The sequence below is a fragment of the Neophocaena asiaeorientalis genome, unplaced genomic scaffold (assembly GCF_003031525.2).
Source record: "Neophocaena asiaeorientalis asiaeorientalis breed wild unplaced genomic scaffold, Neophocaena_asiaeorientalis_V1.1 scaffold798, whole genome shotgun sequence".
Taxonomy (NCBI): domain Eukaryota; kingdom Metazoa; phylum Chordata; class Mammalia; order Artiodactyla; family Phocoenidae; genus Neophocaena; species Neophocaena asiaeorientalis.
The window spans coordinates 1,607,246-1,635,192 of NW_020173042.1; the positions used below are offsets into that span (position 1 = coordinate 1,607,246).

Here is a 27,947-nt window from a genome sequence, read left to right on the forward strand (position 1 = left end):
GACTCAGGTGTGCCAGGCACTGTGCTGCCAGATGGGAATAGACAAAAGGATGACATGGCTCTTATGTGCATTAAGATAAATCTTATCCGAAAACGTATAACAGGTTTTTCTGCCTTCTTAAATGAGGAAACAAACAACCTATAGCTTTCTCCTAATGGCCCAGGTCTATCATTATCATGGTCAACTAAATACTTGGTGAGATAATGCATATTTTTACAGCTTTTTTCCTCTGCTATATGTAGGATCAGTTAAACTCACAATAAAGGCCACAGAAGCTTCTGTTGCAGTGTGAATACTTTCATGAAGCAGTTTCAATGTGCCTAGACTAGTGACAGATAGTTCAAGATTCTGGAATATTTAAAAAACATTGCTTCCCTGCTTCTCAGCTGTGTGCAGGAAAGCTGACATTACTGACCACTAGATCTCTACTGAAGTGGCTTATTTTGAAGTTAGTGACTCCATCACTCATTTCAGAGATGTCTTTGACAGGACCTCAAGCAACAGGAAGTTTTGTAGGTCACACTTAATCATAATAATAGTCTGATGCTTTTGAGGCCTGTCCCGTTATAAAACAAGCCTGCATGTATATAATCCTCACATCTCAAAAGCAATTGGAGAAAGACACTGTCAGAGAAGTCCTTTATTCTAAATCTAAAGTTAATGCTAATGTCCCTTGCTGTTTCAGTTTTACCAAGACAGTCATGACTTTTATCCATTGATGGATGTTCTCTGTTCTCTAAGGGATTATCTGTATTTAAATCTTATTTTAACTTGGAGAGAAGAACTCTAACACCACCAATGTTTTAATCACTACACCAGTGCTTAAATAATGAACTAGGTGTAATAATAGATGCTTAGAAAAGATATCCAGGTTATTCTGGCCTTTTGAAATATGAACCATAAACTATTAAGATCATAGAGTGCTTGGCCAAAATGAAACTTGACTATCATCCCATCAAAATCTTCCTTCCTTAAATGAGAAAATTCATACACCTAAAAGTTCAGTCATAAACAGTCCAAGCCATATGGACAGTAAATTACAGAACCAAAACTCAAAATAAGAATTCTATGTAAAGCAATTATACTCCAATAAAGATGGTAAAAAAAAAAAAAAAAAGATTTCTGACTTTTAATCTAGACACCTTCCCTCTGTATTATTCTTCCTTACTGCCTTTAATTTGTAGGGGTGCATTTCATTTGTTTTTGATTTGGGTTATATAATACTGTAGACACAACCCTTTCTGCTATGGGGACAGCTTATCTATTTCATTTTCAAGTTTTAATGCTCATATTGTTTAATGGTTTACTTTTCCATAAAATTCAAATGACTTTATTAGGCATTTAAAAATCAGTCATATTGACTCATTCATTAAGTTGGACAGACTATAGTAAAACATTTTTTATAGTAAAACATTTTTTAAGCTGTAAAATAGTATAAAATATAGTTATCCTTTTATTATTTGAATTACCAGGACAGCTTTACTCAAAATGACTGAAGTTTGCAAAGGGATTAGCAGTTTCTAATCAGAGCCAGATTTGATCTTTTGTTAAAGTTTTGTTTATCTAAAAACAATTGCAGAATTTCCTCACTGCATTTTTCTTTTTTAAGCACACATGCACACACTGATAGACATAAGAAAAGTCTACTCTTCCTTTCAAGAGACTCTTCCTCAGTGAAACACACCTCCTCACTTTTCTCCAAGCTGTTCAGCAGAATTTAAGAGCAGGGACTCTGTGGCCAGAATCCCTGTGTTGGAATTCTGGCTCGGCCTTTTTCTAGGTGAACAAACTTGGACAAGCTAACTAATCTTTCTGTGCAGATGGCAGAGGCAGAGCACCGAGGACAAGCCCTCAGAAAATAGCTCCCTCTATAGACCAGGAGAAGAAAAATGACAGTGCAGGACCCAGGAAAGGAGTGGTCAGAGGGACACGAGCAGGCAGACGAGTGTAAGAGCACAGAAACTTAGAGAAGAATGAGTCTCCATGAGGGCACGGCCAACAGTGACTGAGTCTACTTAAATCACAGAGCACGAGGATTTAGTAAAGTCAGTGTGGACATCGGTGGCATTTTTGAAAGTGAGGTAGAAGTGATACCTTCAGATTTGAGGGTGTGAAGGTGTACGTGGTGAAGAAGCAGGAGTTCTCCTATAAACAGGACTAGAGGACAACATGCGCATTTTCTTTTTATTTTCTTTCCCATTACCCAAGATAGAGAAGACAGATTAGATAGTGCAGATTATCAGACATAGAAGATGGAACCAATGGAAAAAAGAGAAAAGGAAAATCAAGAAAACAGCCATCTTAAATTACCTAAGGACTCCATGGACTAGCGTGGCTTCGGGAAGGAGCGGGAAAGAAGGGTCCCCTCTCCTCTTCCTGCCAAACTCCTGCTCATCCTTTACGACTCGGCTTCAAGTGACTTCACAAATGAAGCCTTCCAACTGCCCTAAAGCAAGTTATCCAATCCCTTATCTAAAGTGTCTGAGTATTTTGTTCATATATTTTTTATAACAGAAAATTATACACCATTTGTCTCTCAACATGTCTGCCCCATATATTGGATAACAAATTTCTCAGAGCCAAGATCTAAGGTTCACTCATTTTTCCAAACTTGTAGTACAAGGCATAGCACTAGATCTAGTACTATATTAGTAGCTATTTAAAATAAATTGATGAATTAGCCATAGGAAAGGGAAAAGGACCTGTTTAATTCAGAGTTATATTGAAGGAGGGTGATATAGGTCCTGACACACCTTGAGTCAATGTCCTTAGTCTCATTATTGGGACGCAGTAAAAATGAGAGTGAGAAGGTTAAAATGGGAATAGGGGATTAAGTAGATGAAGCAAGAGACAACAGAGGCAACCTCTATAGGATCTAAGTCAGTCATTAATAGGGTTGCTGCGCTCCAGTGTAGAGAGCTATTAAAATGAGGAAGCATGAGTTTATCCTGTGCCCGCTTGGTTTTAGAGGGGTTTCTCTTCCCTCCTCATTGTCTTCTATAACCTAAAAGTAATAATGAAGAAAATACAAGGAGAGTTTGTCCAGACTGAGTCATGGAATAAATGGACAATTTGATGTTCTGTGAAGTGATAGTCAAAGAAGAACCAGAAAAGATATTGACATCACCAAGGAATAAGGCAGTCATGATGATACAGAGACAAAGAGTTGTAGGAAGTTCTGTAACTAGTATTGCAAAGGTATGGATTGTTGTTTTCTTTAAGGTAGTGCCTTGGAGCCAGTGCAGAGAATGGAGGAATTCGGGAAGGGTCAAACAGAAGGCAGAAATGGGTGGATGTGGGTTATAGAGAGAGTAGATTTTATTCTGATTTCCAAAAAATCTTTGAAGGACTTGTCAGGTAAGAAAACTATAAGCTATTGTTTTATTAACAGGAAATCAAAACTTGCTCTTTTTTTTCCCCCCTTCTAAATTATCCCTTTCCCTTGAGACTAGGACAGGGGAAAGAACCCATTAGAGTATGGTAATGAATAACATCTCACACAGAAGTTAATTCGTGGAAAGATCATGGCATAATATCAGCATGCAGAATATCTGTTTTTAAACCTCCGCTCTCTCTAACCACCACTATTTGTGGTGTGTCAATTATGAGACAATAGTTCCTCAGGGAAATAATGCAGTTTACCCAGGGCATTCATTCAAGCTTAAAAAAAAATCCAAAGAGACAGAGAACGTATCAGGTTAATATTCAGGTGTTAATGAGGACTTAGGTATTATAAAGCTTACATCTTGCTAATTAAAAATAATTGAACTGTCCTAGAATTAGGGAGATTTCACAGGGGAAGGTCTCAAGGCCACTGCGCCTCTTTGGATTTCCAGCTTGGCTGTGTACAAACCTCAGTATTACCTTAACAGGAATAATTAGATCCTGGGAAAACTAGTTTCTCCAAACAAATGCACTAGAGCCTAATTGAGATAAGAAAGTCAGTTTCATTGTTTCCAATGAGAAATATCTGTTCCCAAAGGAGAAACTTATTTTTGAAAGACAGATTAAGATCAGAGGTGGCTTTGTGATTAAAGGGATCAGAATAAGGAGGACCCCAGTGACCATTCTGTTCTGAGTACCACCAACCCAAACATGCCCCAGGCCCCTTTCAAGGGCTGAGAACTACTATATTGTGTTTTTTTCCTGCTATATCCATGTTTTCCATTAAAGCACTTCTTTATTGATTCAAGGTTAGAGTGTCAGTAAACCAACCTCGCTTTTTAGCACTTTTGTCACCTGGTTCCTACAGCAAGTTTGTAGTAAGTACTGGGTCATCTCCAATATAAGAGAGCAGGAAAGCGAGGCCATTCATAAATTATCAATACTCAACATGTCATGTTACAGCATTTTTTAGTAAATGAACCATAAAGTTATTTTATGCTTCTTTCCAATTTTATATCAAATCATTGTAAGTGAACTTTTCCCTTTCTGTGCAATCAGGAAAAGACTACGTATGATGTTCCAAAGGTAACCTTTATGTATGTGTTCATTTTTAACTTGGTTCATCCTTAGCCACTTCAAGCAATCCATATGCTCTAGAAGGTGGTAACAGGAGGGATGTATACCACATGCCTAATTGCCTCTCTCAAAGCATGAAACATAGAAAGGGGCTAGGAGAGCCTTCCGCAGCTCAGCAGCATCATGAAGATGTAGAGAGCTGTTGCTTTGTGCCATTCAGAGCACCCAGCATAAGACCTTGCACAGAGTGCACCAAAAGCAGCTATTTTACCAGGAGGATATTCCTTCTTAATAGTGATGTTCAGGAACATGGTGGAGAGTCCTCCTCCACGTCACCTCTAGGAAAGCTGGAAGAGCTCAGAGGTGGAGGTGAGGAGAGGTTGGCCCAGTCAGCTGGCAACTGTATGTCTGTATTAGTTTCCTAGAGATACTGTAACAAAGTAACAAACAGGATGACTTAAGGGAAATTTATTGCCTCACGATTTTGAGGCTAGAAATCTGAAGTCAAGGTGTCTGCCTGGTTGGTCCTTCTGTGGGCTGTGAGGGAGAATCTGTTCCATACTTCTCTCCTAGCTTCTGGTAGCCTCAGGCATCCTTTAGTTGTGGTTGGCAGTATCCCTGTTGTTTATATTGTCTTCCTGTTGTAGGTGTCTGTGTCTGTGTCCAAATTTCCCCTTTTTATAAGGATACCAGTCCAGCTGGATTAGGGGCCACCCTAACGAGCTTATCTTAACTTAATCACCTTCGAATACCTTATTTCCAAATAAAGGTTAGAACTTCAGCACCTATTAGGGGGATACATTTCAACCCATAGCAGTGTCCTTCTTGAATCATCAATATTTATGTGAAAATTGAAGCCATGGCACAAATCACAGATATGTGCTTCCCTCTCTTTTCCCAGGGACTTGAATGTTTTAATCATATATGTGTGTATGATTAGCTTCCACGTCCCCTTGCAGTAGTCTCCTAGTTGTTATTAACTTTCCTAACCTATTGTCCACACAGTTGCCAGGAGATACTTCTTAAACACAAAATTGATGATGTTACTACCTTATTTTGCCCTGTGGTTACAGAGTAAATACAGACACCTTAGCATGCCAGTTAAGGCCTTTATTGTCATAAATGGAAGATAATATTATACACTTAGGAGCTGTGAAAACAATTTTTAAAGGGGAAATCTTAATAGAGTTGATAACATAAAATATTGTACATTAAAAGCTATATATTCAAGGTAAGGCAAAAAACAAGGAAGACAAATATGATGGAACACAGGTTTTAGTTCTGATTTTATCACAGCCAACTTAAGTCAATGGAAAAATGCTGATGATAAAGAAATGGGCAAAAGGCGTAACTATATACCTCACAAAACAGTTTTAAAAACTCTCCAATGTATATGTGAAAATAAATTTTCCAATCAAAGAATACAAATCAAACAATAATAAAAGCTATTTTTTGGCCAAGTAAGAAACTATTTTTTTCTTTTTCTTTTATTTTAAATCAGTCTAACCAGTGCTGGTAGAGATGCATTAACAGGCAAAGTTGTTATTACATTCTCAAGACTCTAAAAATTGACCGTCAGATTTAGAGCTTATTTCGTGGTGGCAGACAGTGAGGGGAGTAACAAGTCCCTGATAACGGCTAATAAAACCTGGCTATTAGGTATCCTGGATTCTGACTATTTACATTAACTTCTCATACCCTTGAAGGAGGTCTAGAAAAGAGGAGAGGGGCCTGGTATTCCAAAAGAATGAAATGCAAACTCCCCAAGTTTACTTCTGGAGCTAGGGAAACAGGAGGTTCTTTTTTTTTTCTTCTTCTTTTTTTTTTGGTTACTTTTTCAGAATGAATACAAGGAGTATAGATGCTTTTTATATTTTTTTTCTTTCTTTCTTTTCTTTTTTTTTTTTGACCATGAGATATGTGGGATCTTAGTTCCCCAACCAGGGATTGAACACGCACCCTGTGCACTGGATGCTCAGAGTCTTAACCACTGGACCACTAGGGAATTCCCCTATAAATTCCTTTTATAATCAGAAATTACCCCATTAAAAACAATAAAGATAACTCTGTCTCACATATCCTAACAAAAATTCCCTCACTTGTACTTAGCAATCTCTATCCATTTTTATTCTATTTTTTCCTTTCATGGTTCAAACTCCTACAATAGTGTGGTCAACATCCACCCCATTCCACCAACTAGTTCCTTTTCTTATAATGTGGTTTCTACAAATACCACCACCCTGAGATATTTAAAAAGTCACCCAGATCTGCTCACTAAATGTATTACCACTTCCCCTAGCTGATTTCCATTCCATTTTCTGCAACAATTCAAAGTATTGAGAGTTATCCTTTTCCTTGGGGGTAGCTCCTTGTTTTATACTCTGTCCTTGCCCTAAATATTCCTTAAGTGATGCTTTATTTCCCAGCACATTAGGCCTGTTTCACGTCTTTGCTTTTAAACCCTTTGCTTTTCTCTCTGCCAATGAGTTGGCATCTTTTATTAATCAACAGCACTGGGAGTACATTAGGTGCTTAATAATAGTTGTTCTTTAACTAGAGCAATCATATTATTTATATACAGTTGCGATAAGCAGAATAATCCTCTCCCCACCAAACGCGTCTATATCCTAAGCCATGGAACCTGTGAATATATTGCTTTATATGGCAAAAGAGACTATGATTAAGTTAAGGACCTTCTCGTGAAGAGACTATCCCAGATTATCTGGGTGAGCCTGATGCAATCAGAGCTCCTTAAAATACAGAGAGGTGACAAGGCAAGCAGAGAATCAGAGCAGAGCGTGGGAGAGATTCCACCAGCCACACCTGGCTTCAAAGATGAAGAAATAGGAAAATGAGGCAAGGAATACAGGTGGATTCTGGAAGCTGGAAAAGGCAAGAAAGTGGATTTCCCCCTAGAGCTCTCAGAAAGAGCACAGCCCTGCCCACACTTCGAATTTAGCTCAGTGAAACCCACTTCGAACATCTGACCTCTAGAACTGTGAGGTAATAAATTTGTTTCAACCTGCTAAGTATTTGGTTATTTGTTACAGCAGCCCAATAAAACTAATACAATAGTACTTTGTCATTTTCCATTGTACCCAATATGATGTCACACAGACAACATTCAATATTTAATGATAATAAGGTACTTAGGATTTGTCACTTTCTGGCTTTTTACATGCTATGGAATTCAGTCTGATGTGTTCATTCATAATATTTCTGAATATCTGAGATTTATTTAAGAATATGTAGAATAATACGAGACCTTTTATTTGGCACTAGGAGTTGCAACAGAGAAAAATTACTTTTCCAGTAAATCAGTGGACTTGATGAGTCTATTTATTTTGCCATCAGCCCAATTGCCTTTCTGTTCTCCAGCAGTCTACTAGAAAAGCTCGATTATTGACAATGGCACAGATCCTTCTCTTTCTTCAGTGGCTGCTGGCTTAGCCTCTTCTGCCCTGTCAACTCCCTGGGGCTTGATATGCACAAATTGTGCAGCCCAGCTAGGACTCCACTGGGTACAGAGTTAACTGGCTGAGGCATGCGGGCTAAATACTTCAGTGAGCTCCTTCTGTGCGTTAACATTTCCATACGGTCAGTGCTTTTTAGTTTACAAAGCGTGTGATTTCATTTAATCTTCACAGTAACTTGGTGGAGGAGGTATTATTGCCTTCATTTTACAGTTGAGAAAACTGAAAGTTAAGGGGAGTTTACAGGTAGTAAATGACAGAAAGGAGATTTGAACAAAAATCTCTTAATTCCTAATTCAGTTATAAAACGAATGCAATTTTACTATGTACAGCTGTTCTTGCCATTTTACCTCAGTGCCTTTATGCAGACATGTATTTTGCAAGTGTATTTTTAATGATAACATAACTTATGCATGTTATAAAGTAATGTGGAAAACACAGAGAAGTATGAAGTTTTAAATCATCCTTAATCTTACTACTCAAAGATAACCACAGTTACTGTTTGAGTGTATTCCTTTCCAAATATTTTTCTGTGCATTCATCCAAGTATATTTCTTTCGACATGTATTTTTATTTAGAGTTTTGTATCCCATTCCATTTTTATTATTCTGAGTGAAGTGAGGTGGCATTCTAGCCTTGTGTTATTGGATTGGCCAGAAAGTTCATTTGGTTAGTCAGTGTGTTTCTCCATAAAGTTCTTCGTGAAAATGAAAAATGTGTCTTTTATTTTTACTTAGAACAGAACAAAATTTTTGGCCAACCCAATGTTTACAATTGTACTGTATTGCCTTTCAGTGACCTGTTTTTCCTATTTATACTAAAATATAAATAAAGAATTAGTCCACCCTTCTTGAGTTAACTTTTTTTTTCAAGACTAGAGCCATGCTTCTCAACATGTAGTCAGGACCAGCAGCATCAGCATCACTTGGGAGCTTGTTAGAACTGCAGATTCCCTACTGAGTCAGAGTCTTCGGGGTGAGACCCAGGAATCCCTGTCTTAACAAGCTCTCCAGGTGATTTTTCACACATGATAAAGTTTGGACTAAAGTTTTGGTTTTCCATTTGTGTTGATGAGGCAAAAGCAGCTAATAAACCCGTTATAGGTTAAAGACAAGCAGAATAATTGTCACACTTTGAAGAAAAATAAAGAGCTTCTTGCTTACCCAGATTTCCCTCATCCACATGCTTTCAACTCTACTTTTAATCAATTACTTGGGTTAAAGTCCACAGACCTCTTTAAAATGCTTATATGCAGTAGTTACCTATACTTACTATCATCCAATTGTGCTTTCATTTGCATATACTTCTCCTAGTGAGCCAGCTAATCATTTATCAAAATCAGAGCAGGATGAAGGGTAGGCACATTTTAAGTTTCATTCTGACAGCTTTTCTTAAACATCTACCATGCTAGATCAATATAGAGTAGAAAAGAAAAATACGTTTTCTACACCCTGCCCTCACGACAATTCACAGTCTTGTTAGGAAATAAAATTTCCCTATATGGTTTAATTAACAGCGGTCAATCAAGTCCTAAATTGACTAGTATTACAGTATGTGAGACGAGCAGTGTGTGCCCTGGACTATACAGAAAGCTGGACATATTTATTAGGGAAGGTCTCCTTAAGAAAGGAGGAATGTCAGTGGTGCCTAAATAATAATTATTATATTAATGATAAACAGTTCACCTATTAACTACTATACCTGTGATACCTATTCCCCAGACAAGGCTGAATGAGATTAGGTATCTTTGTCAATGTTATATAAATAGTACTTTGTGGAGTCAGAATTTAAACTCAGATCTGTTTGACAGGAGCCCTGTTTCTTACCACTTCTGCCTTCCTAGTTAGCTCTGACTGAGAAGTTTTACAGATTGAGAAAGAGCCTGTAGAAAACCACAAGTAGAGGAGGCAACCCCAGAAAGGGTGAGCATGAGTCAAACAAGTTCCTGTGTCAGGTTCGCCTGAGCAGAGAGCAAGGTTGATACTGGCGAGTCGCTAAAACCAAAAGAGATCTGTAAGGATTATGGAAGGTCTTGCATGCTTAGATGGTGATCTGGGATATACAATCAGAGATGTTGAAGAGCCATTACATATTTTTTAAACATAATGAAAGTAATGTTTTAGGATATTGCATAAAAAAGCATAATTGGGTGGGAAGTGAAGAGATATTTGGGTAAAACAATCAATTAATAGGTTGTTGTAAATCAGATACCAGATGGAAGGAAGGTGACTGGGGTGCTGGCAGTGGGGAAAGAGAATGATTATTAAATATTAGAAAACAAGGGTGAAAGTTTTTAACGGTAGATCAGCTGAAGAGACAATTGGAAAACCTAAGAATTTGAACCTGACGTTCTGGGTGATTTTGAACTGTACACAAAAATTGTAATAATCTGAAGAAGGATTGTCAAAAATTAATAAGGCAGTTGGTTTTTTTCAGAGACTGAGTTTAAGTCATTCTTTCTTGCTTCCTAACTACATCCACCCGCCTAGTCTCCATGTTCTGCTGATCTATAGGCCTATTGCTGTAGCAATTACAACCAACATGCTCTCATTACTCACTTCTCTAAGAGCTATTGTTTGGCTACAAGGAACTTTCTTTCTAAAACCTACGTCAAATTATGGCATCTTTCTGCTGAAAGTTTAAAAATATTTCTTCTGTGTTTTATTGCATTATTTTATTTGGTATGGCATTCAGAATTAAAGCGACCATAGTTTATTATCCAAATAAGACAACTGGGAGATTGAAGGTGGCATATTAATAATTACACTCAGACAAAAGGTGTATGGGCTGTGCTTAACTTTCTAGCCACATCCTCTTCTGACAGCACTTCTTGTGTGAGCAGTGCACGAGTACTGAGTGAACAGTCCCTACTCCAAAGGTCCCCAGTCTGTGCTGTTCACAGCTGTGCGTGTGTTGCCTAATCTACTGCTCACATCATATGGGCTCGATAACTATTTGCGGAAGGAAGGAAGTGGGAAGCAAGCCTTGAGTAAATCAAAGCGTTTATGAACTGTTTTAGTCTAGTGTGTTGTGTTTGTTGAAATGAAATAGAATTTAAGGTCTAGCACCCTTGGGAAGAGGAAACCGTGGAAAGCCAAAGGGAAGCACAGAAAACATGGGAGAGGAAAGTAGAAAAGGGAAGTCCCAGAATCAGACCTCCTACTTCATAGCTTAGCAAAGGACAGATGCTAGGAGTATTGAATTCAAGGGCACTTTACCAAAAGACTCTGCTTATCAGATAGATAGATTTTTTACCAGAAATAGTTCTTAGTTTTGTAAAGAGGTCTGTCAAATTCATCATATATGTCAACGCAGAGCTATTAAAAAGAAGTTTTCACAATAGTGTTTTAGAAGTTCCAGCTATAAAGGAGGTATGTAAATGTCCATTTTGCACTTCTGAAAACAGGTGCAGTCTCTATGAGAAAAGAAAATGTGTTAGGAGAATGGGAACAAAAAGGAAAATGATGAAAAAGAACCTACAATCTACATAAATGTCAGTTTTCTACAAAAACTAGATTTGATGTAATTAAAGCACACCTGTAACAAATAAAATGAAACAGACATATCTTTCCATTTTCCTGAAATAAAGGAAGATTAGAAATCACGTGGTATTTGTGGGAGATTTATACTAAATATGCAAAAAAAAAAAGTTCCCCTGTGTGTGTGTGCATGAGAGAGAGAGAGAGAGAGAGATTTTCTCTGATCTCTTAGCTGATAGCCCAATAGTGCAGCCAATATTCATGGCCTTTCAGTAAAGTCCCTTACAGTAAGGAGATGATATCTATAAATAAGTATAAATTAAATAGTTTTCAATGATCGTGAGCACCTGTGAAACAAACATTACATTTGTTTAACAATGTATTGATTGTTTTAGACCTTTCCCCAACTAAAGCCATAGCAGGAACTTACTATCTTTGTTTGTTAGGTCAGAACCAATGCTTATAGACTAAAAATCAGATTATGAGTTTAAATGTAGAGAAAAGAGTGCTCTTTCTAACAAGAGGATACTCTCCTAAACAGTGGTTTGATAGCATTTGATCTGTTACTGGGACATTTATCTGGAGAGACATTTTTTGGGTGCTGTGCTCACGTAGGATGTTTCGTTCCAGCCATCTATGAGCCTTCCTGTGAAGCCTACAAACACCTAGGCCAGACATCAAATTACTACTGGATAGATCCTGATGGCAGTGGACCTCTGGGGCCTCTGAAAGTTTACTGCAACATGACAGGTAACTATGCCATATTTATGTTTCGTGAAGATTGCTTTTCTGTCTGTTGAAAATAAATAGCACCACTAAAGTTTGTTTCTTCTGTGCTGTATTCTTATCATAATGTGTAATAAGCTAAATATTGCTGGCTTTGTTAGGCTAAATGGTGAAATGTATTTCAATGCTAGGTTTTCAGAAAAAGTCTACCTTCTGATTTGAACGGTTAATAATCAGTGTTTAAAAAAATCAGCATGTAGAGGGAAAACTAGAAAGTAAAATTGCAAGGTTGAAGTCTACAGAAAGAACTAGCCCATGAAGCATCCTCCACAAGAACCTAGACTGGGGAAGGTTAGTATCACCTCTTAAACCATCCGCACTGCCCACGTGAAAGGAAGCTCAGAGGTCACGCCAAACCTTCCTCTGCTTGATGGTTATACAAGGAGCTGTTCTGGGTACTGAAAGCCCATTCTGGCACTAGCAAAACTTACCTGCCACTTTCATGTAATCTTTCTGGGGAAGAGAGCCTAGTTTTTCTTCACTTCCATATTAAATTTCAGGGCTATGAAATGAGATTGTGGGTTCCCACAGTCCTGTGTAAGATGTACAGATCTGTAAGATAAGAGCACACCTTCCATCAGACACTTGGTAGCATCTTGCCCTCCAAAAGTCTGGAGAAGTGTGTGGGGCGAGCACTGTTTACCAGCTCCAGGAGAGGATCAGCATTTGACATGGACTCCTGAGGCATGTGATGATAAGGGGAATGGTTCTATGATGCTACTGATGGTGGTTGCTGCATGGATGGTCTACCATGTATCGGGTACCACAATAGCTGCTTTATTCAGATAACCTGGGTTTATATTCTGGCTCTGTTAATCACCAGATACATAATCTTGGGCAACTTATTAACTATTAATTTCAATAAGCCTCGGTATGTTTCTCTTTGAAATTGATTAATAATAATATCTACCTCATAGCATTATTTTATGAATGAAATAAGGTAATCTACATGTGGTTCTTAGCATATTGTCTGACACATAATAAACTTTCAGAAAATGTTGCCAGGAGTTAGGTATAATTATTTTTTAAAGAAGTTAGAGAGTTAAATAACTCGCTTATATTATTCAGGCAAAATTCAAAATTCAAATTCCAATGTGTTTGAGGCCAATGGTTCTTAAATCCAGCTATGCTTCAGAAACACTTATGGAGTTTTGTCTTCCCATACAAACCTGTTGGCTCCATCTCAGGAGACTGACTCAGTAGGTGTGAAGTGCAAATAGGATTGTGTGCCTAGAACTAAGAGCCCTAAACAGTGCTGTAGACAAGCAGACCCCTGTGGAGAACTCGGCAACATCAGGAAGACAGACATGGCACAAAACGGAAGGGAGAATGATGAGGTGTGGAAGGTGGGTAGAGAAAATGGTAAAGTGAGAGCTACTGTCCCCAAATTTCCCCCCATGTCAAGATTCTAAGCGTGCCCCAGAGAAATAATTCACTTACCAGAAAGCTTGACCTAAGAGTTCATTGATTGTTGGACTTGTCAGTGCACTCAGGTACTTTCTTCTTTACCTTCATTCTAATCTTACTTCAACTAAAGTAGAATCCATGAGAGCTAGACTTAATCCAAAAGACTCTTGATGTTGATTTCTCAAAACTGTTGTCAGCTATTAACCTTAAGGGAAATCAGGGCATCCTGAATGGGCTTGGACAATTAAGAAGTTACTTTAGTTACTTTCCTATATGCCTTTTCAGAAAAGAACTAGAAAACTAAACAAAACCATAATGTATACGATCCCCATATGAAGAACACACAAAATGGAAGAGGGTTTTTTCCCTTTTTTGGGGGGGAGAGATCACTTTTCTGTGAATTGAAGGCCTAATGTGGAAACACAGATCTCCTCTTCATCAATACCTCCTTTAAAGAGTATGACTATAGTTTGACCTAATACTCTAGATTCAGTCTAAGTGGTGAAAAGAACAGCATGATTTCTGCAGCTAGAAGATTTTTTTTCTATCGTCAAGATAGTTATGAGCACCAGTGTTTCAGGGACCCTTGAAGGCCATCAGGTACACTTTGGCCTTTTGCAACCCATTAACCCTTCCTTCATCTGGAAAGAGCATGAACTTGAACTATTAGGAAAACATGGCACCACAGAGCTTGGCTTGGGCTGTTGCTTTTCCAAGAGATACATGTTGAAGAAGAGGAGGGAGTGACAGCATGAGATAGTCTATGAATCTTGAGATATCACTCTATGGTCATGAGAAATTGTATATGCACCTTAGTTCACAACATTTGTATTAAGGAATAGAGCTGTCCCACTTCTTAGTGACCCAAATGTAATTGAGTGTTTATCACTGTTGAATACATCACATATATTTTTTTTTTTTTTTGCGGTACGCGGGCCCCTCACTGCTGTGGCCTCTCCCGCCGCAGAGCACAAGCTCCGGACGCGCAGGCCCAGCGGCCATGGCTCACGGGCCCAGCCGCTCCACGGCATGTGGGATCCTCCCGGACCGGGGCACGAACCCGCGTCCCCTGCGTAGGCAGGCGGACTCTCAACCACTGCGCCACCAGGGAAGCCCCACATATTTTTTAAATGGGAGCAAGATATCCTCTCTGGGGAAGAAGCAGTGTCTTGGCAGTGATCAGTCTCTTTTTCCTTCTTCTTACTAAGATGAGGGAGAGTTTTTCACTTGTACAGACATAGTAAATATATGAGTCTTGATTTTGGTTTCTCGACACTGGAGAAACTTTACTGGCAGGTAATATCTGATGTAAATTTGGGTAGAAATGAAAAATCACTCTGTTGGAAATCACTTCTGATTTATAATTATTCTTTGGAATACTAAACTTTAAATTCACTTACTAATTAAAATATAAAACAAAATGAAAACAATTAATTTAGGGCCTGGCAAGAAGAAGGTAGTCTCCTCTGACTTTTAGAAAAGAAGTTCCTCCAAATAATCATTACAACATCACTGCTTGCTAACATCTCCAAGTTTTATGTTTGTTTAACATTATCAAATAAGTAAGTTGTTCCTCATCTTATCCTTACTACATTTTCCGTTGAATCACAGGGAAGACTTGAAGTTTGTCCCTGCTAGAGTATTTTACTGTTGGATTCAGTCCAAACTGTCAGCATATATCTCTTGGCATCTCAGATACTGTTCAGTTCTCAATTTCTCCTTCCCAATGCCTCTTGCAAATCATTATTCTTTCCATTCCTCAAACCACCATCCTGATTCAGACCCTCAATTGTTGGGTTTAGGTAATTCTAGTAATGGCCCAGCTGGCCCCTGTTGGTTTAAAACCTTGGGAGTTCCCCAAGTGAAATCTGAAACTGGACCCCGTACGTGGAAGGCAAGGAGAGGCTGAGAAGGAGGCACACCCTCTAGGTTGGTAGGTGAAGGTTTAATAAGCAAGGGGACTTTACTTACAAGGCTTGTCTTGGGGGACACAATACGAGTAGATTTCTGCACCCAACCCACAGGATCTTAAAAGTTTATATCAAGGCCTTGACAGGTTCAGTGACATATTCAGTCCAGATGGTCTCAACACCTACCTCTCGCAAGGATTTACTCCCTGAAAGGGCTGCTTGCCTGGGAATAGTAGGTGGGATGTACATTCCAAGGACAGGGGAGGGGTGAGGAGCCTCCGGTTGCCAGGGTTCTGCTTAAGGGTCAGCTGGCAGTCACATTCTCTCCATGACCTCCTCCAACAGTCCCTTCAACTCCGATGTTTTCCTACTGCCCCTGCCTCCATGCCACCTGTCAGCAGGCTGCTAGATGAATGCTCCTTACACACCACTGTGATCACATGACCACTGTGCTCCGTCCCAACTACTGAATAATGGGAAAGGGCTCAACTTAGCATTCAACCTCCTTCACATTTAATACGAACTTTCTAGCACTGTCTTTTTTCTACCCTGTTTCCTTATGGCCATCCCATGCTCCAATCAGAGTAGAGTTTTCATCATTCCCTAAATTCAGTTTGGCTTGTTTTACACTAAATTTCATGACAGTCACCCCGTGTACAATATTCTCTCCTGAAACTCTCTATAAAATACTTATCTCTCAAGAGTTTTCTTGAATCCTGAACTCCTCCATGAAGGTCTTCCTCATCTTCAATATACCCTTCACCACCAAATGACCATTGTAGACTCTTTTATCGATCAAAACCTTTCCTCTTTTATTTTTAATTTGTATTTTATATTGGGGTATAGTTGATTAACAATGTTGTGTTAGTTTCAGGTGTACAGCAAAGTGACTCAGTTATACATATACTTGTATTGATATCTATTCTTTTTCAAATTCTTTTCCCACTTAGGTTATTACAGAATATTGAGTAGAGTTCCCTGTGTTATACAGTAGGTCCTTGTTGGTTATCTATTTTAAATATAGCAATGTGTACGTGTCAATCCCAAACTCCCAATCTATTCCTCCCCCCCACCCTTCCACCCTGGTAGCCCTAAGTTCATTCTCTAAGTCTGTGAGTCTGTTTCTGTTTTGTAAATAAGTTCATTTGTATCATTTTTTAAAATTAATGCATATAAGTGATATCATATGGTATTTGTCTTTCTCTGTCTGACTTACTTAGGATGACCATCTCCAGGTCCATCCATGTTGTTGCAAATGGCATTACTTCATTCTTTTTAATGACTGAGTAATATTCCATTGTATATATGTACCACATCTTCTTTATCCATTCATCTGTCGATGGACATTTAGGTTGCTTCCATGTCTTGGCTAGTGTAAACAACGCTGCAGTGAACACTGGGATGCATTTATCCTTTCGAACCATGTTTTTCTCTGGATATATGCCTAAGAATGCGATTGCTGGATCATGTGACAGCTCCATTTTTAGTTTTTTGAGGAACCTCCATACTGTTCTCGATATTGGCTGCACCAGTTTACATTCCCACCAACAATGTAGGAGGGTACCCTATTCTCCACACCCTCTGCAGCATTTGTTATTTATAGATTTTTCAATGATGGCCATTCTGACCAGTGTGAGGTGGTCTCTGTATTATTTCTTACACTGCATGTAAAATTTACATTATCTAAAAGAAAATTTTTAATTAAAAATGTAATGTACACACACACACACACGCACACACACAAACCCCAAAATGTGAATTTCTTCATAGACTTTGTGAAAAGAAAAAAGAACAGAATATTTAAGCATCCCTCTAGGATCCTTTTTCTAGGTTTTTTCATTTCTATATTCACTGTGTGCCAGGAACTGTGCCATGTGAGAACAAATGGATATAATAAATGCCTTCATGGTATTCACAACCAACAATAAAAACAAGCACTAAAAAAGTAAACAAGTAATTTTTCTGTAGAGGAAAATAGTGGAATTGTGAGGATTGGTTTATTTTGGATAGAGGATTTTTTAAAAAACCTCCCTAGGAAGCAACATTTTAGCCAAAATCTAGCATATGAAAATAGACGAGGCACTCAAAAAGGTGAGGAAGGGGAATGAGCCCTGAAAAATTATACCCCAAAGAGTGAAAGAGATCATTTCCTTCCAAGGAACTGAAACCCCAGTGGCTGAAGCATAGTGAGCCTATAGGGGGGCCCAAAATGAAGTGGGGAGATGGGCAGGGGCCAGGTGGTGGTGCAGGAAAAAAATCTGGTTTTTACTTTTTCAATTATATTTCAGTGTAGTGGGTGGGAATCTATGAAAAGTTTTTAAACAGGAGAATGAGAGGGTCTCAATTAAAACTACCACTTGGGAGTACCATGAGTGACAGACTGAAAGCACTGGGACCAGTTCTGAGGCTACTGTAAAAGTCCAGGGAAGAAAAGAAGCTCCTTTGGACTAGAGTGGTGATAGTTTAAGTGATGAATAAGAGATGAATTTCAGGTGTACTTTGAAGGAAGCATTGTCAGGATTGGTGACAGATGGGAGAAGGATGATTAAAGACAGTTGTGAAGAATAACTCCTGGGGCTTCCCTGGTGGCACAGTGGTTAAGAATCTGCCTGCTAATGCAGGGGACACCGGTTCAAGCCCTGGTCCAGGAACATCCCACGTGCCATGGAGCAACTAAGCCTATGCGCCACAACTACTGAGCATGTGCTCTAGAGCCTGTGAGCCACAACTACTGAGCTCACGTGCCACAGCTACTGCAACCTGCACGCCTAGAGCCCGTGCTCCACAACAAGAGAAGCCACCACAATGAGAAGCCCACGCACCGCAACAAAGAGTAACCCCCACTCGCCACAACTAGAGAAAGCCCGCATGCAGCAGTGAAGACCCAACACAGCCAAAAATAAATAACTAAATAATAAAATAAATTTTAAAAAATATATATTAAAAAGAGCAAAATACTTAACAACAACAAAAAGAATAACTCCTGAATATATGGATTAAATAACTGGATGAATTACAGTGCCATATGGCAGATGTGGGAAATTAAGGAAAGAACAGATTTAGAGGAATTTCAAGAATTCAGTTTTGACCTATTTGAGTATGAAGTGCTATATGCCAGCTCAATTGAAATGCAAATTTTTCAGTTGGACAAGCCCCAAAAGGATGTATGGGTTAGAGACATAAATGTCCTAATTGTTAGCATATGAATATATGAGAAATGATAATATCACTTAGGGTATGATGTAAACAGGGAAAAGGCATCTGCAAAATGAGCTCCTAGGAAATCAGTAGATAGGTCAGATTTCTAGTGATGAAATAGTCTGTGTGTAGGAGAATGTATAAGTAAGTGGAAGAAAAGTGTCTAAGAGAATTTTAGGGACAAATGGGTCATCCTTATGGATGTCGAATTGACTGCTTGGGTCGTAAAGAATGAGAAAAAGACTGGGAGGATGGAGAGTGATTTTGAATCAATGCAAATGTATATAATGAATGAGCAGGACCCAGTGGGGCCTTCCTGGGTTCAGACTCCCCCCACCCTCCATGCCCCCCACCTCTTATTTGTAAAAAAAGCTTTAGCCTCCTACTCCTTCACCAAGTTCCAAAGAGCAAACTTAGAGAAGTGAGAAAATGAGAAGGTGCAGAAACAAAGGAAAATAGTCAAGCAAGACAAAATAATAATAGTTTAGCCATGAAACAAAGTCAAAAACATTTAGTTCTTCCTCAAGGGCTATGGATAATATCCTGAGCCATATCCCTGAGTTATTTTTCAGATACTAACCCCCCACCCTCACCAGATGGAAGAACTTAACTACATGCTGACCACCAGTATGTAGATCCCAGACAGGTTGGAACCAAAAGGTTGATCATTGAGATTCCTGAAACATCACCCTGTTACCTCACCGTCAACCAATCAGAGAACTGTGCAGGAGCTGATCAGGCATCCTACAACTCACACCCGTAATGTTGCCTTTCACAACTGTTACCTGAAAGCCATTGAGAAGTTCAGGTATTTTGAACATGAGCTGCCCATACTCCTTTCTTGGTGCTTTCCAATAAACTCTGTACTTTCCTTCACTACAACCTAGTGTCAGTAGAGTGGCTTTGCTACACGTTCAGTGAGTGGACCCAAGTTTGGTTCAATAACAAAAATAAATCAACTTGTAACATGCTTTATATGGGATGCAAAGCAGTTGAAACTTGGCAAGCAATTGATGATACTGTATTTTTAAAGCATGGCTTTGGCAGCTGGGAATAGCGTTTTCCAAAGGAGACCCATACATGAGACAGGGAAACAAGTCAGAAAGCCTCTGTTGTAATACAGGAGTTAAAGTTGAGATTCAAGGTGGTGGCTGACAGGTAAAGGAGAGGATTGATTTGATGGATATTTAGAAAGTTGAGTTGACCAGACTGTGGCTGGTGATTGGAGTTGAAAATGATTCCCAAGTTTCTGCCTTGAGTAGCCCCATGTGAGGGAGTACAGAAGAGCAGGGACAGATCAGAAAAAGGTGGGCCTCTATGTTGTCTTCAGCATCTGTAATTCAGCCTCTTGGAGCTGTGCTGTGGGCAGATACTATACAGATTCCCTGAAGACTTTAAACACAATTAATCTCTGTCTCAGTTTCCTTATAAATAGAGTAGGAATTGGAATGAGTTGATCTCTACACTGCCTTCTATTCTTAAAAAAAAAAAAAATTCTGTTATTGCCATGGAACATGAAAGAAAAATATCACTATTCAAATAATCGAGAAGCAAAATCCTCTTGCCTCAAACAAGCTTGAATTTACTCATTTCTTGGCCATGTTTGACATAAATTGGCACTGTTCATTTTTTATCAAAAAGCGGTTCTTCTACTATGCAATTCTCCTTTTGACTGTCTGCAGTTCAGCGCTTCATCACTTGGAAATTAGGGGGTGCCCTAAATGACAGCATCTCAAGTGCTCAGTTGACATTGAGGAGAGCATATATTCATTGAATCTTTTGTAGGAGAATTCATCATTCTGTGCAAGTCAAAGCCTGGTTTCCTTTTTTAGATCTTAGGGCACATTATAAAATGTGGTCATTGTTCTCCTCGCCTTCCTTCTCAATTTTTATCACCTCTCTGAAAATTTGGTATCATAAATATAATTTTAATGCATATATACTGTCATATATTTCTAATATTGACCTCTTTCTTTTGTACATTTTTCTCACATTTCAGTTTATTTCTATTTCCTTAAGATGCTTACCAACATCTTCTAGAAACATTGAACTTTTATATTTAAAGCTTCATTTAGTTCTCTCTGCCCAGTGATAATAACAATAGTAAATAAAGCTAGATCCAGCTATTATCCTTGGAAAATGACTGCTTATCCCTAAATCAAAAACAATGTTTTCCTTAATATTCTATCCTCGAATTCATCTTTATAACTCTCTTTGCATTCATATTTAATTTTTAAAAATTTAAATAAACATCTGTGCTATACGGTGTGAAGTTTAAAGTCCAAATAAGGAACACCTCCTGCATTCTTCCTAGCACAACTTTTGTAGTTTTATCAAAAAGCCATCAAGCTTGTTTACATAATTGGTGCTTTATAAAGCCCTGGGATTTAGCTGATCAAATTCTATTATTCTCTATAATGGTAAAAGCTGTTCATGTCTTTTTAATCTAATATTTATAGAGAGCTTGTTACTCAAGTTCTTAAGCACTTGCACTCAGTAATATTTTATTTATCGTTATGCCTCTCAGGAGTTTCGGTAGCACAGTGGGGGGTGGGGGCGGAAATGGGCTGCTGGGGTGGATGCTTGAGCTCTAATGGAATCATGAACCTGCCCCCACTCCTGCTGCCATCACCTCCCGCCAGCCCCCCAGCAAAGCAAAGCAGTTCCTTTTTCGTCATATTCATTTTCTTAGCAGCTTTCAATAGCACCAATTTATTTTCTCACAGTTTCCATGGGTCAGGACTCTGGCAGAGGTTAGCTGGGTCGACTGCTCAGGGTCCCACGGGCTGAAATGAGGGATCAGCAGGGCTGTGATCTCATCTGAGGCTTGAGATCCTCTTCCATGTTTGTTCAGGTTGTCGATGGAATTCAATTCTTTGAGGTTTTAAGAGTGAGGGTCCCATTTTCTTGTTGGCTGTTGGCTGTGGATTGCCCTCAGCTCCTAGAGGACGTTCCCAAGGTCCCAGATATGCGTCCTTCTCATGGTGTGGCAGTAGGAGGATCTCTGACCTCTAGACTCTCTCTCAAGAGCTCACCTGATTAGGCCATGCCTAATATCCACCCAGTATAACTACCTGTTTGATTAACTCAAGTCAAGTGGGGACCTTACTGACACCTGCAGAATCTCTTCACCTTTGCCGTATAGAGCAACCTAATTGCAGGAGTGATATCCCATCGTATATACCTGTCCCACCTACATTCAAGGAGTGGGATCAGGGGGTGTACACTAGGGGTCGGGAATACTGGGGTAATACTTTTCATTCTTCTTACCACACTTACCTCTGTGTCTCTGTATACTATTCATGATTCCAGCTGCTTATAGCCTTACCTTTTGAGTAACAGTGCCACATTTAGTTTGTAAAAAATTAAGCTTTATTATTTGTCTTATGGTTTTTAACATATTGTTCAAAATAGGAAAATTTGAAAATATAGATAAGCAAAAATAAAAATTGCTTACCAGCTAGAGATAACAATTACTAACGTGTTAGGAAATGTGATAAAGATTTTGTATTTTATGCTTGTAGCTATATATATAGTATTGAGGGCAAACTAAATGCCAGGCACTGTTCTAAGCAGATCACACACATTAACTCATCTAATAATTCACAACAACCCCACGGGGTGTGTAATATGACTCTTATTCCAATTTTTGGGTGAAGAAAGTAAAGCTCACAGAAATCAAGTCCTAACTTACACATCTAGTGGGTTGTGGAGACTGACTCTTAGACAGGCTTGAGTGATCCAGAGGCCAGCATTCATAGTGTGTGAGTGCACCTGCGTGTGTTATTCATCGAACGGCCATGCGTGTGCATACAAATGATACCCCTCAGTTTGGATCTGTAGTCTTACTGTAAATACGACTTCTGAGATGAGCATCTCTTACTTACATGTTTTCATTATCATTGAAACTTCCTTACGCAACTCTAATTTACTATCTGTGGTTTGGACAGCACTTTTGCCATAAATTATTTACTTCTTAGTTGTTCCACTGATGCCTTGGGGTTCTTTTTTTATCAGAGGACACATTTTAAATGAAATCAGTTTATAAACCACTAAGCAATTGTTACCAATTTTAGGTCTTAATTCAGCTATAGGCATTTTCTCGAATACCAATTTCTGAGAGCTTTTATAGGATAATGTGTATTTCTTGTGTGCCTAGGTTAATTATCCCTTAGGGTTTGAGCCAGACTTGAAGGATAATTTAAATTCTATTCCCAATATCTAGTTACTTTTTCAGTGTAAAATCTTAAACTGAACCTAGCAAAGTCTGGTTTGAGAAGGCAACAAGATTGAATGGAATTGTATTAGGTATCGTTGGCAACAAGATTGAATGGAATTGTATTAGGTATCGTTGGTAATATTTAATATGATTGTGGCACCTCATTCTCTTTTTGCAGGGAAACCAGATAGAAATGAGGACACACAGCTCTCCTCTTCTCTGTGGGAGCTTATTAACATTCACAGGCCAGGCACCGCTATGCTTCTACCCCTTTGTGTTCCTGTGTGTCATACACTCTCTCTCTCATGTGTTCACATTCTAAAGTGTGAGCCTCAAAACGCTGGCTGCTTCCATTTTCTTCCCCCCCACTCATTTGTATTTTTTCTCATCAAAGGCATTCGCCCTCCTCTTTCTTTCTCCTAACCTAGTTTGCCTCCTCTGTCATTAACCCGCACATAGAATAGCTCTTCTCCGTCTTCTTTCACATCATCTCCTCTTTGTCCACTTCTCACAAGCTGTCTTTGTTATAAACCTTTGTAATCACTTAGCAACTCCCGCTTCACGTGCTCAGCTGTTTCAGTTCCTCACAATCAGTATAAATCTTTGAATTCAATTCTGTTCATACAGTTCCAATTGAAAATCTAGGAACCAACTCGCTGATCAAACACAGCCAGAAAGGAGAGCTCTTCTCTGTAACTGATTACCCACCACCCAAGACTCCCTCTCAGATTCACACTCTTGTTCCTCAGATGACTTCTACCTGCCAGGCTTTCTTTTAAATCTCTTCATTGTGTGTCAGTCACAGTGATAGGTTAATATGACAAAAAGTTCTCAGGTGGTTTTCGAACTTCAAATCAAGAAAGGGAGAGGAAAGCTGCAAGAGGTCTGGTGAGGCCCATGCAGCAGACAGAGCCAAGCAAGGGAAGGCAGGACCCCAAGTAAAATCAAGATGGCCTTAGATCTAGAACAGGCAGCTCCATCACATATGGAGCCTCCAAAATGGTACCCCAGATGCAAATACACCCACCTTCAAACATTTTTACACACCTGCCTAAACAATATTTTAAACACGCTGCCCTTCTGGTGCTTTAAAAAGCACTGCCTCTGTTGTGCAATTTCCCTGCTCAAAAACCCCGCCGTGGGAGAGGCCACGACAGTGAGAGGCCCATGCACCAAAGAGAACTACAAAAAACAACAGACAAACAAACAAAAACCCTGCTCAAAAACCCCGCCGTGGGAGAGGCCACGACAGTGAGAGGCCCATGTACCAAAAGAGAACTACAAAAAACAACAGACAAACAAACAAAAGCCCTGAGAATGGCTTCGCATTGTCTATGGTTAGGGACTGTTGTTTGGTTTCCTCTGTCATTTGGGGTCTGAAACTCTTGTCTAGTCCATAAAAATCAGCTTGTGCAGCAGGCAGGTGGGAAAAAAACCCAAAAAACAAACAAAACCTTGGGAAATCCAGTTAAATCAGCACAAAGTACAAGAACAACCTCACACTTATTCACTAGGAATTCCTCCCTTCTGGCTAAACTTAAAGCCACTGTGTCTGAGCGTCTATCTTTCCAAACCCTAGGTTTTTCAGTTTGCTGGGTCACCTTTCATTCCTTCTGAGTAAGTCAGTTTCCATTTCAGAAGATTCCTGGCAATTTTAGCAGGAGGATCTCATATAGCAGCAAATCTCTCTTTTTATCTTTTCTCTTGGTCTAACTGATGCAACCAAGAAAGTTCAGTAATAGACTGTACCAATACAACATGTTTTCTAAACTGGCAAATATTGGAGTCCTATTTGTGGGACAGACTTAAAGTAGAAGCCGAGCTCATCAATGCCCAGCGCAAGTGAGTGCCGTATGACAGCATTTGTCTCATTTATGACGAGTGAGAAAATAACTTTGAATAAAAGTATACCTGTGGATGAATTTTTCAAAAATCTCTTCGTTGTATTTATGTACAGAGGAGGTCAGTAGGGCTGACCTCCCCTCACATAATCATTAATCTCATATCCTGTTTCTACTTACATTTTTGAACAAAATCATCATTAAAAAGTGAGACTATTCAGGAACTTGCTAGATCCTCATCATTATCATCATTACTGTTATTTTTCCTTTCTTGATTTATGTACATATATTCTATTTTCTTTTCACTGGAACCATATTTGCCCCTTCTGCTTCTAAGCTTACTTGGTGTATCTCCAGGTTTCAGGGCTAAGACAAGGCAGCATGCTTTTGAGAGGTTACCTGATACCCTAGCTGATCCAGGCAGCAGGACAGGCACACGAGAATAGGAAGTTTATTAATAAGCGCACTGTTGTGGCGAGTACAGAGTAGAATCCGACATATTCTGTTCTCAGTATTTAAAAGACTGTAAAATAATAGTGGACATTTTGCCAATGTTTCCTCTTGCTCCAGTCCAAACTGCTTGCTCTCTATATCTGGGGCATCCCATCATCATGAAATCTCCCTTCACCACACCAGTGTTTATTCACCCTACAATTTCCTCATTGCCCCCTATGTTGGAACTCATGCTTCCTATTTCCCGTGTCTTTTTCATTTTAATTCACTCCCTCATTTGGGTGTAGCACATTCTCTGATAGTTTCTTGATCCTTCTCCCTAGAAATTAGAAGAACACTCTTTTACTCCCCAATGTTCTGAAATTTCACACCATGCCTTAGAATAGGTCTGTTTTCATCTGTTTGGTAGGTGCTCACTTTCACACTGGCTACTCCTCAGATTTCCTTTTATTTTTCTATTCGTGATTTTGTCTCTTCTGATTTCTCTGTTTTCTCCTTCCTCCTAGAATGACTTTTCATCCTGGTTTTAAATCAAAGAGCTCTTTTTTGTTCTTCAAAAGTTCCATTTTAATAGCATACTATTATTACTTCATATATGCAAAATCTTTTCTTGTCTCTCAAGGATAATAACATTTTTTCCCTTTCCCTCAGTTTCTAAGTTCCTTTATTCTGTTCATTTTACTCATTTTTTTGTCCTTTAAGCTCCTCAGCTTCCCTCAGATTCCTAATAATTATTAGCTATGTGTTTATTATTAAGAATGAGAGGGTCTTGGATTTCCCTGGTGGTACAGTGGTTAAGACTCCGCAGTTCCACTGCAGGGGACACAAGTTTGATCCCTGGTTGGGGAATCTGCATGCTATGGAGTGGGGAAAAAAATACCAAAAAAAAAAAAGAAGTGAGAGGGCCTTGTTGACCTTGAACCTCACTCTTGGTTAGAGTGGCCATATGTCCTGTATGCCCAGTATAGTCCCATTTTACTTCTTTTGCCCACATATAATTTTAAACAGCTCTCCCTTTTACTCTCAGTAGTGTCCTGGTTTGAATATGTCTATATATTTATCATATATATTTATGAATGTACATGGATACATAAATATATTTCTAGCTTTAGTGGACTTTGAGGCGGGAGAAGTTAGATGCCAGTGTTTACTCAACATCCTAACCAGGAAGTCTGTTATTCATTTTTGATCCCCTGGTTTAATACCATAGAACCAATCATTTTTCTAAACATGTATTTTAAAAATTCATTAAAATGTTCAAATTTTCATATCAATTAATATTTCCCTTTTCGTTTAAAGGATGTCATCATTCTTAAAGTGTTTATTGCTGACTCTCTATAAGGTAATATGATAGATGCTTTCATCTGTAGTAGTATTCCATGTATTCCTCCCTTTGTATTGTATTTGTAATACAATACAAAATTAGTATTCCAATTTTGAAGACATGTGAACTGAGACACAAACAGGTTTTAAAATTTTCCAAACAGCTAATGAGTGTTTAAACATCTTATCATCCATGGGTGCATCTATAACAGAATTTACAAAAAGCTGTTTACATAAAGAATGAGGTTTAAATTAGAACAGCAATTAGAGAGTGAGAGGCTTCCATATCTTTTAGTGGCATAAGTTTATCACTTTTTCCTTTTTAATAGATTGAAACATTCTATAAACCCTTGGTTCTTATAACTAAAATAATATAAATTGTTATTACTATTATTATTTAAAGTTTTTCTTCCCCTATTCCTAATTTCTGATTAACTAGAATCTAGGCTGTGAGCTAGGATGTTTATCTTGTTCGCTCCTAAATCCAGCAGTGTCTGGTATATAGTTGGCACTAATAAATGCACTGTTCCAGACAGACCTGTGCTACTTTTGGCTTTTTAGTAGATATAAGTAGTCACCATTAGTTAGAGATAGATGAGTAGGTCTGAGTAACTTCTCCATCAGTCTCAGTACTGTATAAGAAACGTGTGTGATACAAAAGTTTGCCTCGCCTACAATTAGAAGGCAAATGTTTATTAGCAATAGGCTCAAAAGTTGCCTATACAACCTGTTCTGTCAATTTGAAAATCCAAGCTCTCTGTCCCTTTAGTTTTTCCAACTACTTCTTGTGTGGATGCTTCTCCTATAGCAAATATGAAAACATTCTAGAAGCAGGATTGAGTTTACTTTATAAGTGGGATCAGGCAACCAGAATCCTCTAATTCAATGGATGAAAAAGAACCTAGCCATAAATCACCTATGAAAAGCAAAAGGTAAAGGGCTCCCTATATTTCTTTATCCTTTTGTTGCAAGAGTCAGGTGGAATCTTTAAATATTTTAGCCGGTTTAGGTGAACATCAGTAATCTCACCAATAAAAACCCATCCCCCAAATTGTAACTAAAATTAAATTAATTTATGCTAATTAACAAAACGTGAGGTCTTGAGTGGTGACAAATGCAATGTGTGCACTTGTATCCACTTCTGAAATCTTGTTTTCTCTTGAAATGCTAGCCAACAACCCACAGACTGTGTGTTTTTGCTTAGAGCAATCCTGTGCCAACTCTTGGGTATAAAATAACTAATACACATGTAATTATATCAGACTGTCCTTGTGGTTGTATTTTAAAGGTAAGTTACAGACCACAAAACGTATGAATTGAATAACTATCCAGGTTGCCTACCAAGTATTTGTGAAAGGAAGTTTGTCAACATAAGTTGTAAATTTGGAAAACATTTG

The 27,947-nt window shown here is 38.7% G+C and overlaps 1 protein-coding gene across 1 annotated transcript in view; it reads left to right on the forward strand.

Moving 5' to 3' along the window:
• The window catches only part of CNTNAP2 (contactin associated protein 2), a 2,003,631-nt gene that overhangs the window by 1,254,210 nt on the left and 721,474 nt on the right, over positions 1–27,947 (forward strand). Inside the window, exon 13 of the mRNA XM_024742848.1 lies at positions 12,044–12,163. Coding sequence (XP_024598616.1) covers positions 12,044–12,163 — 120 coding nt within the window. The remainder of the gene's footprint in view (positions 1–12,043; positions 12,164–27,947) is intronic.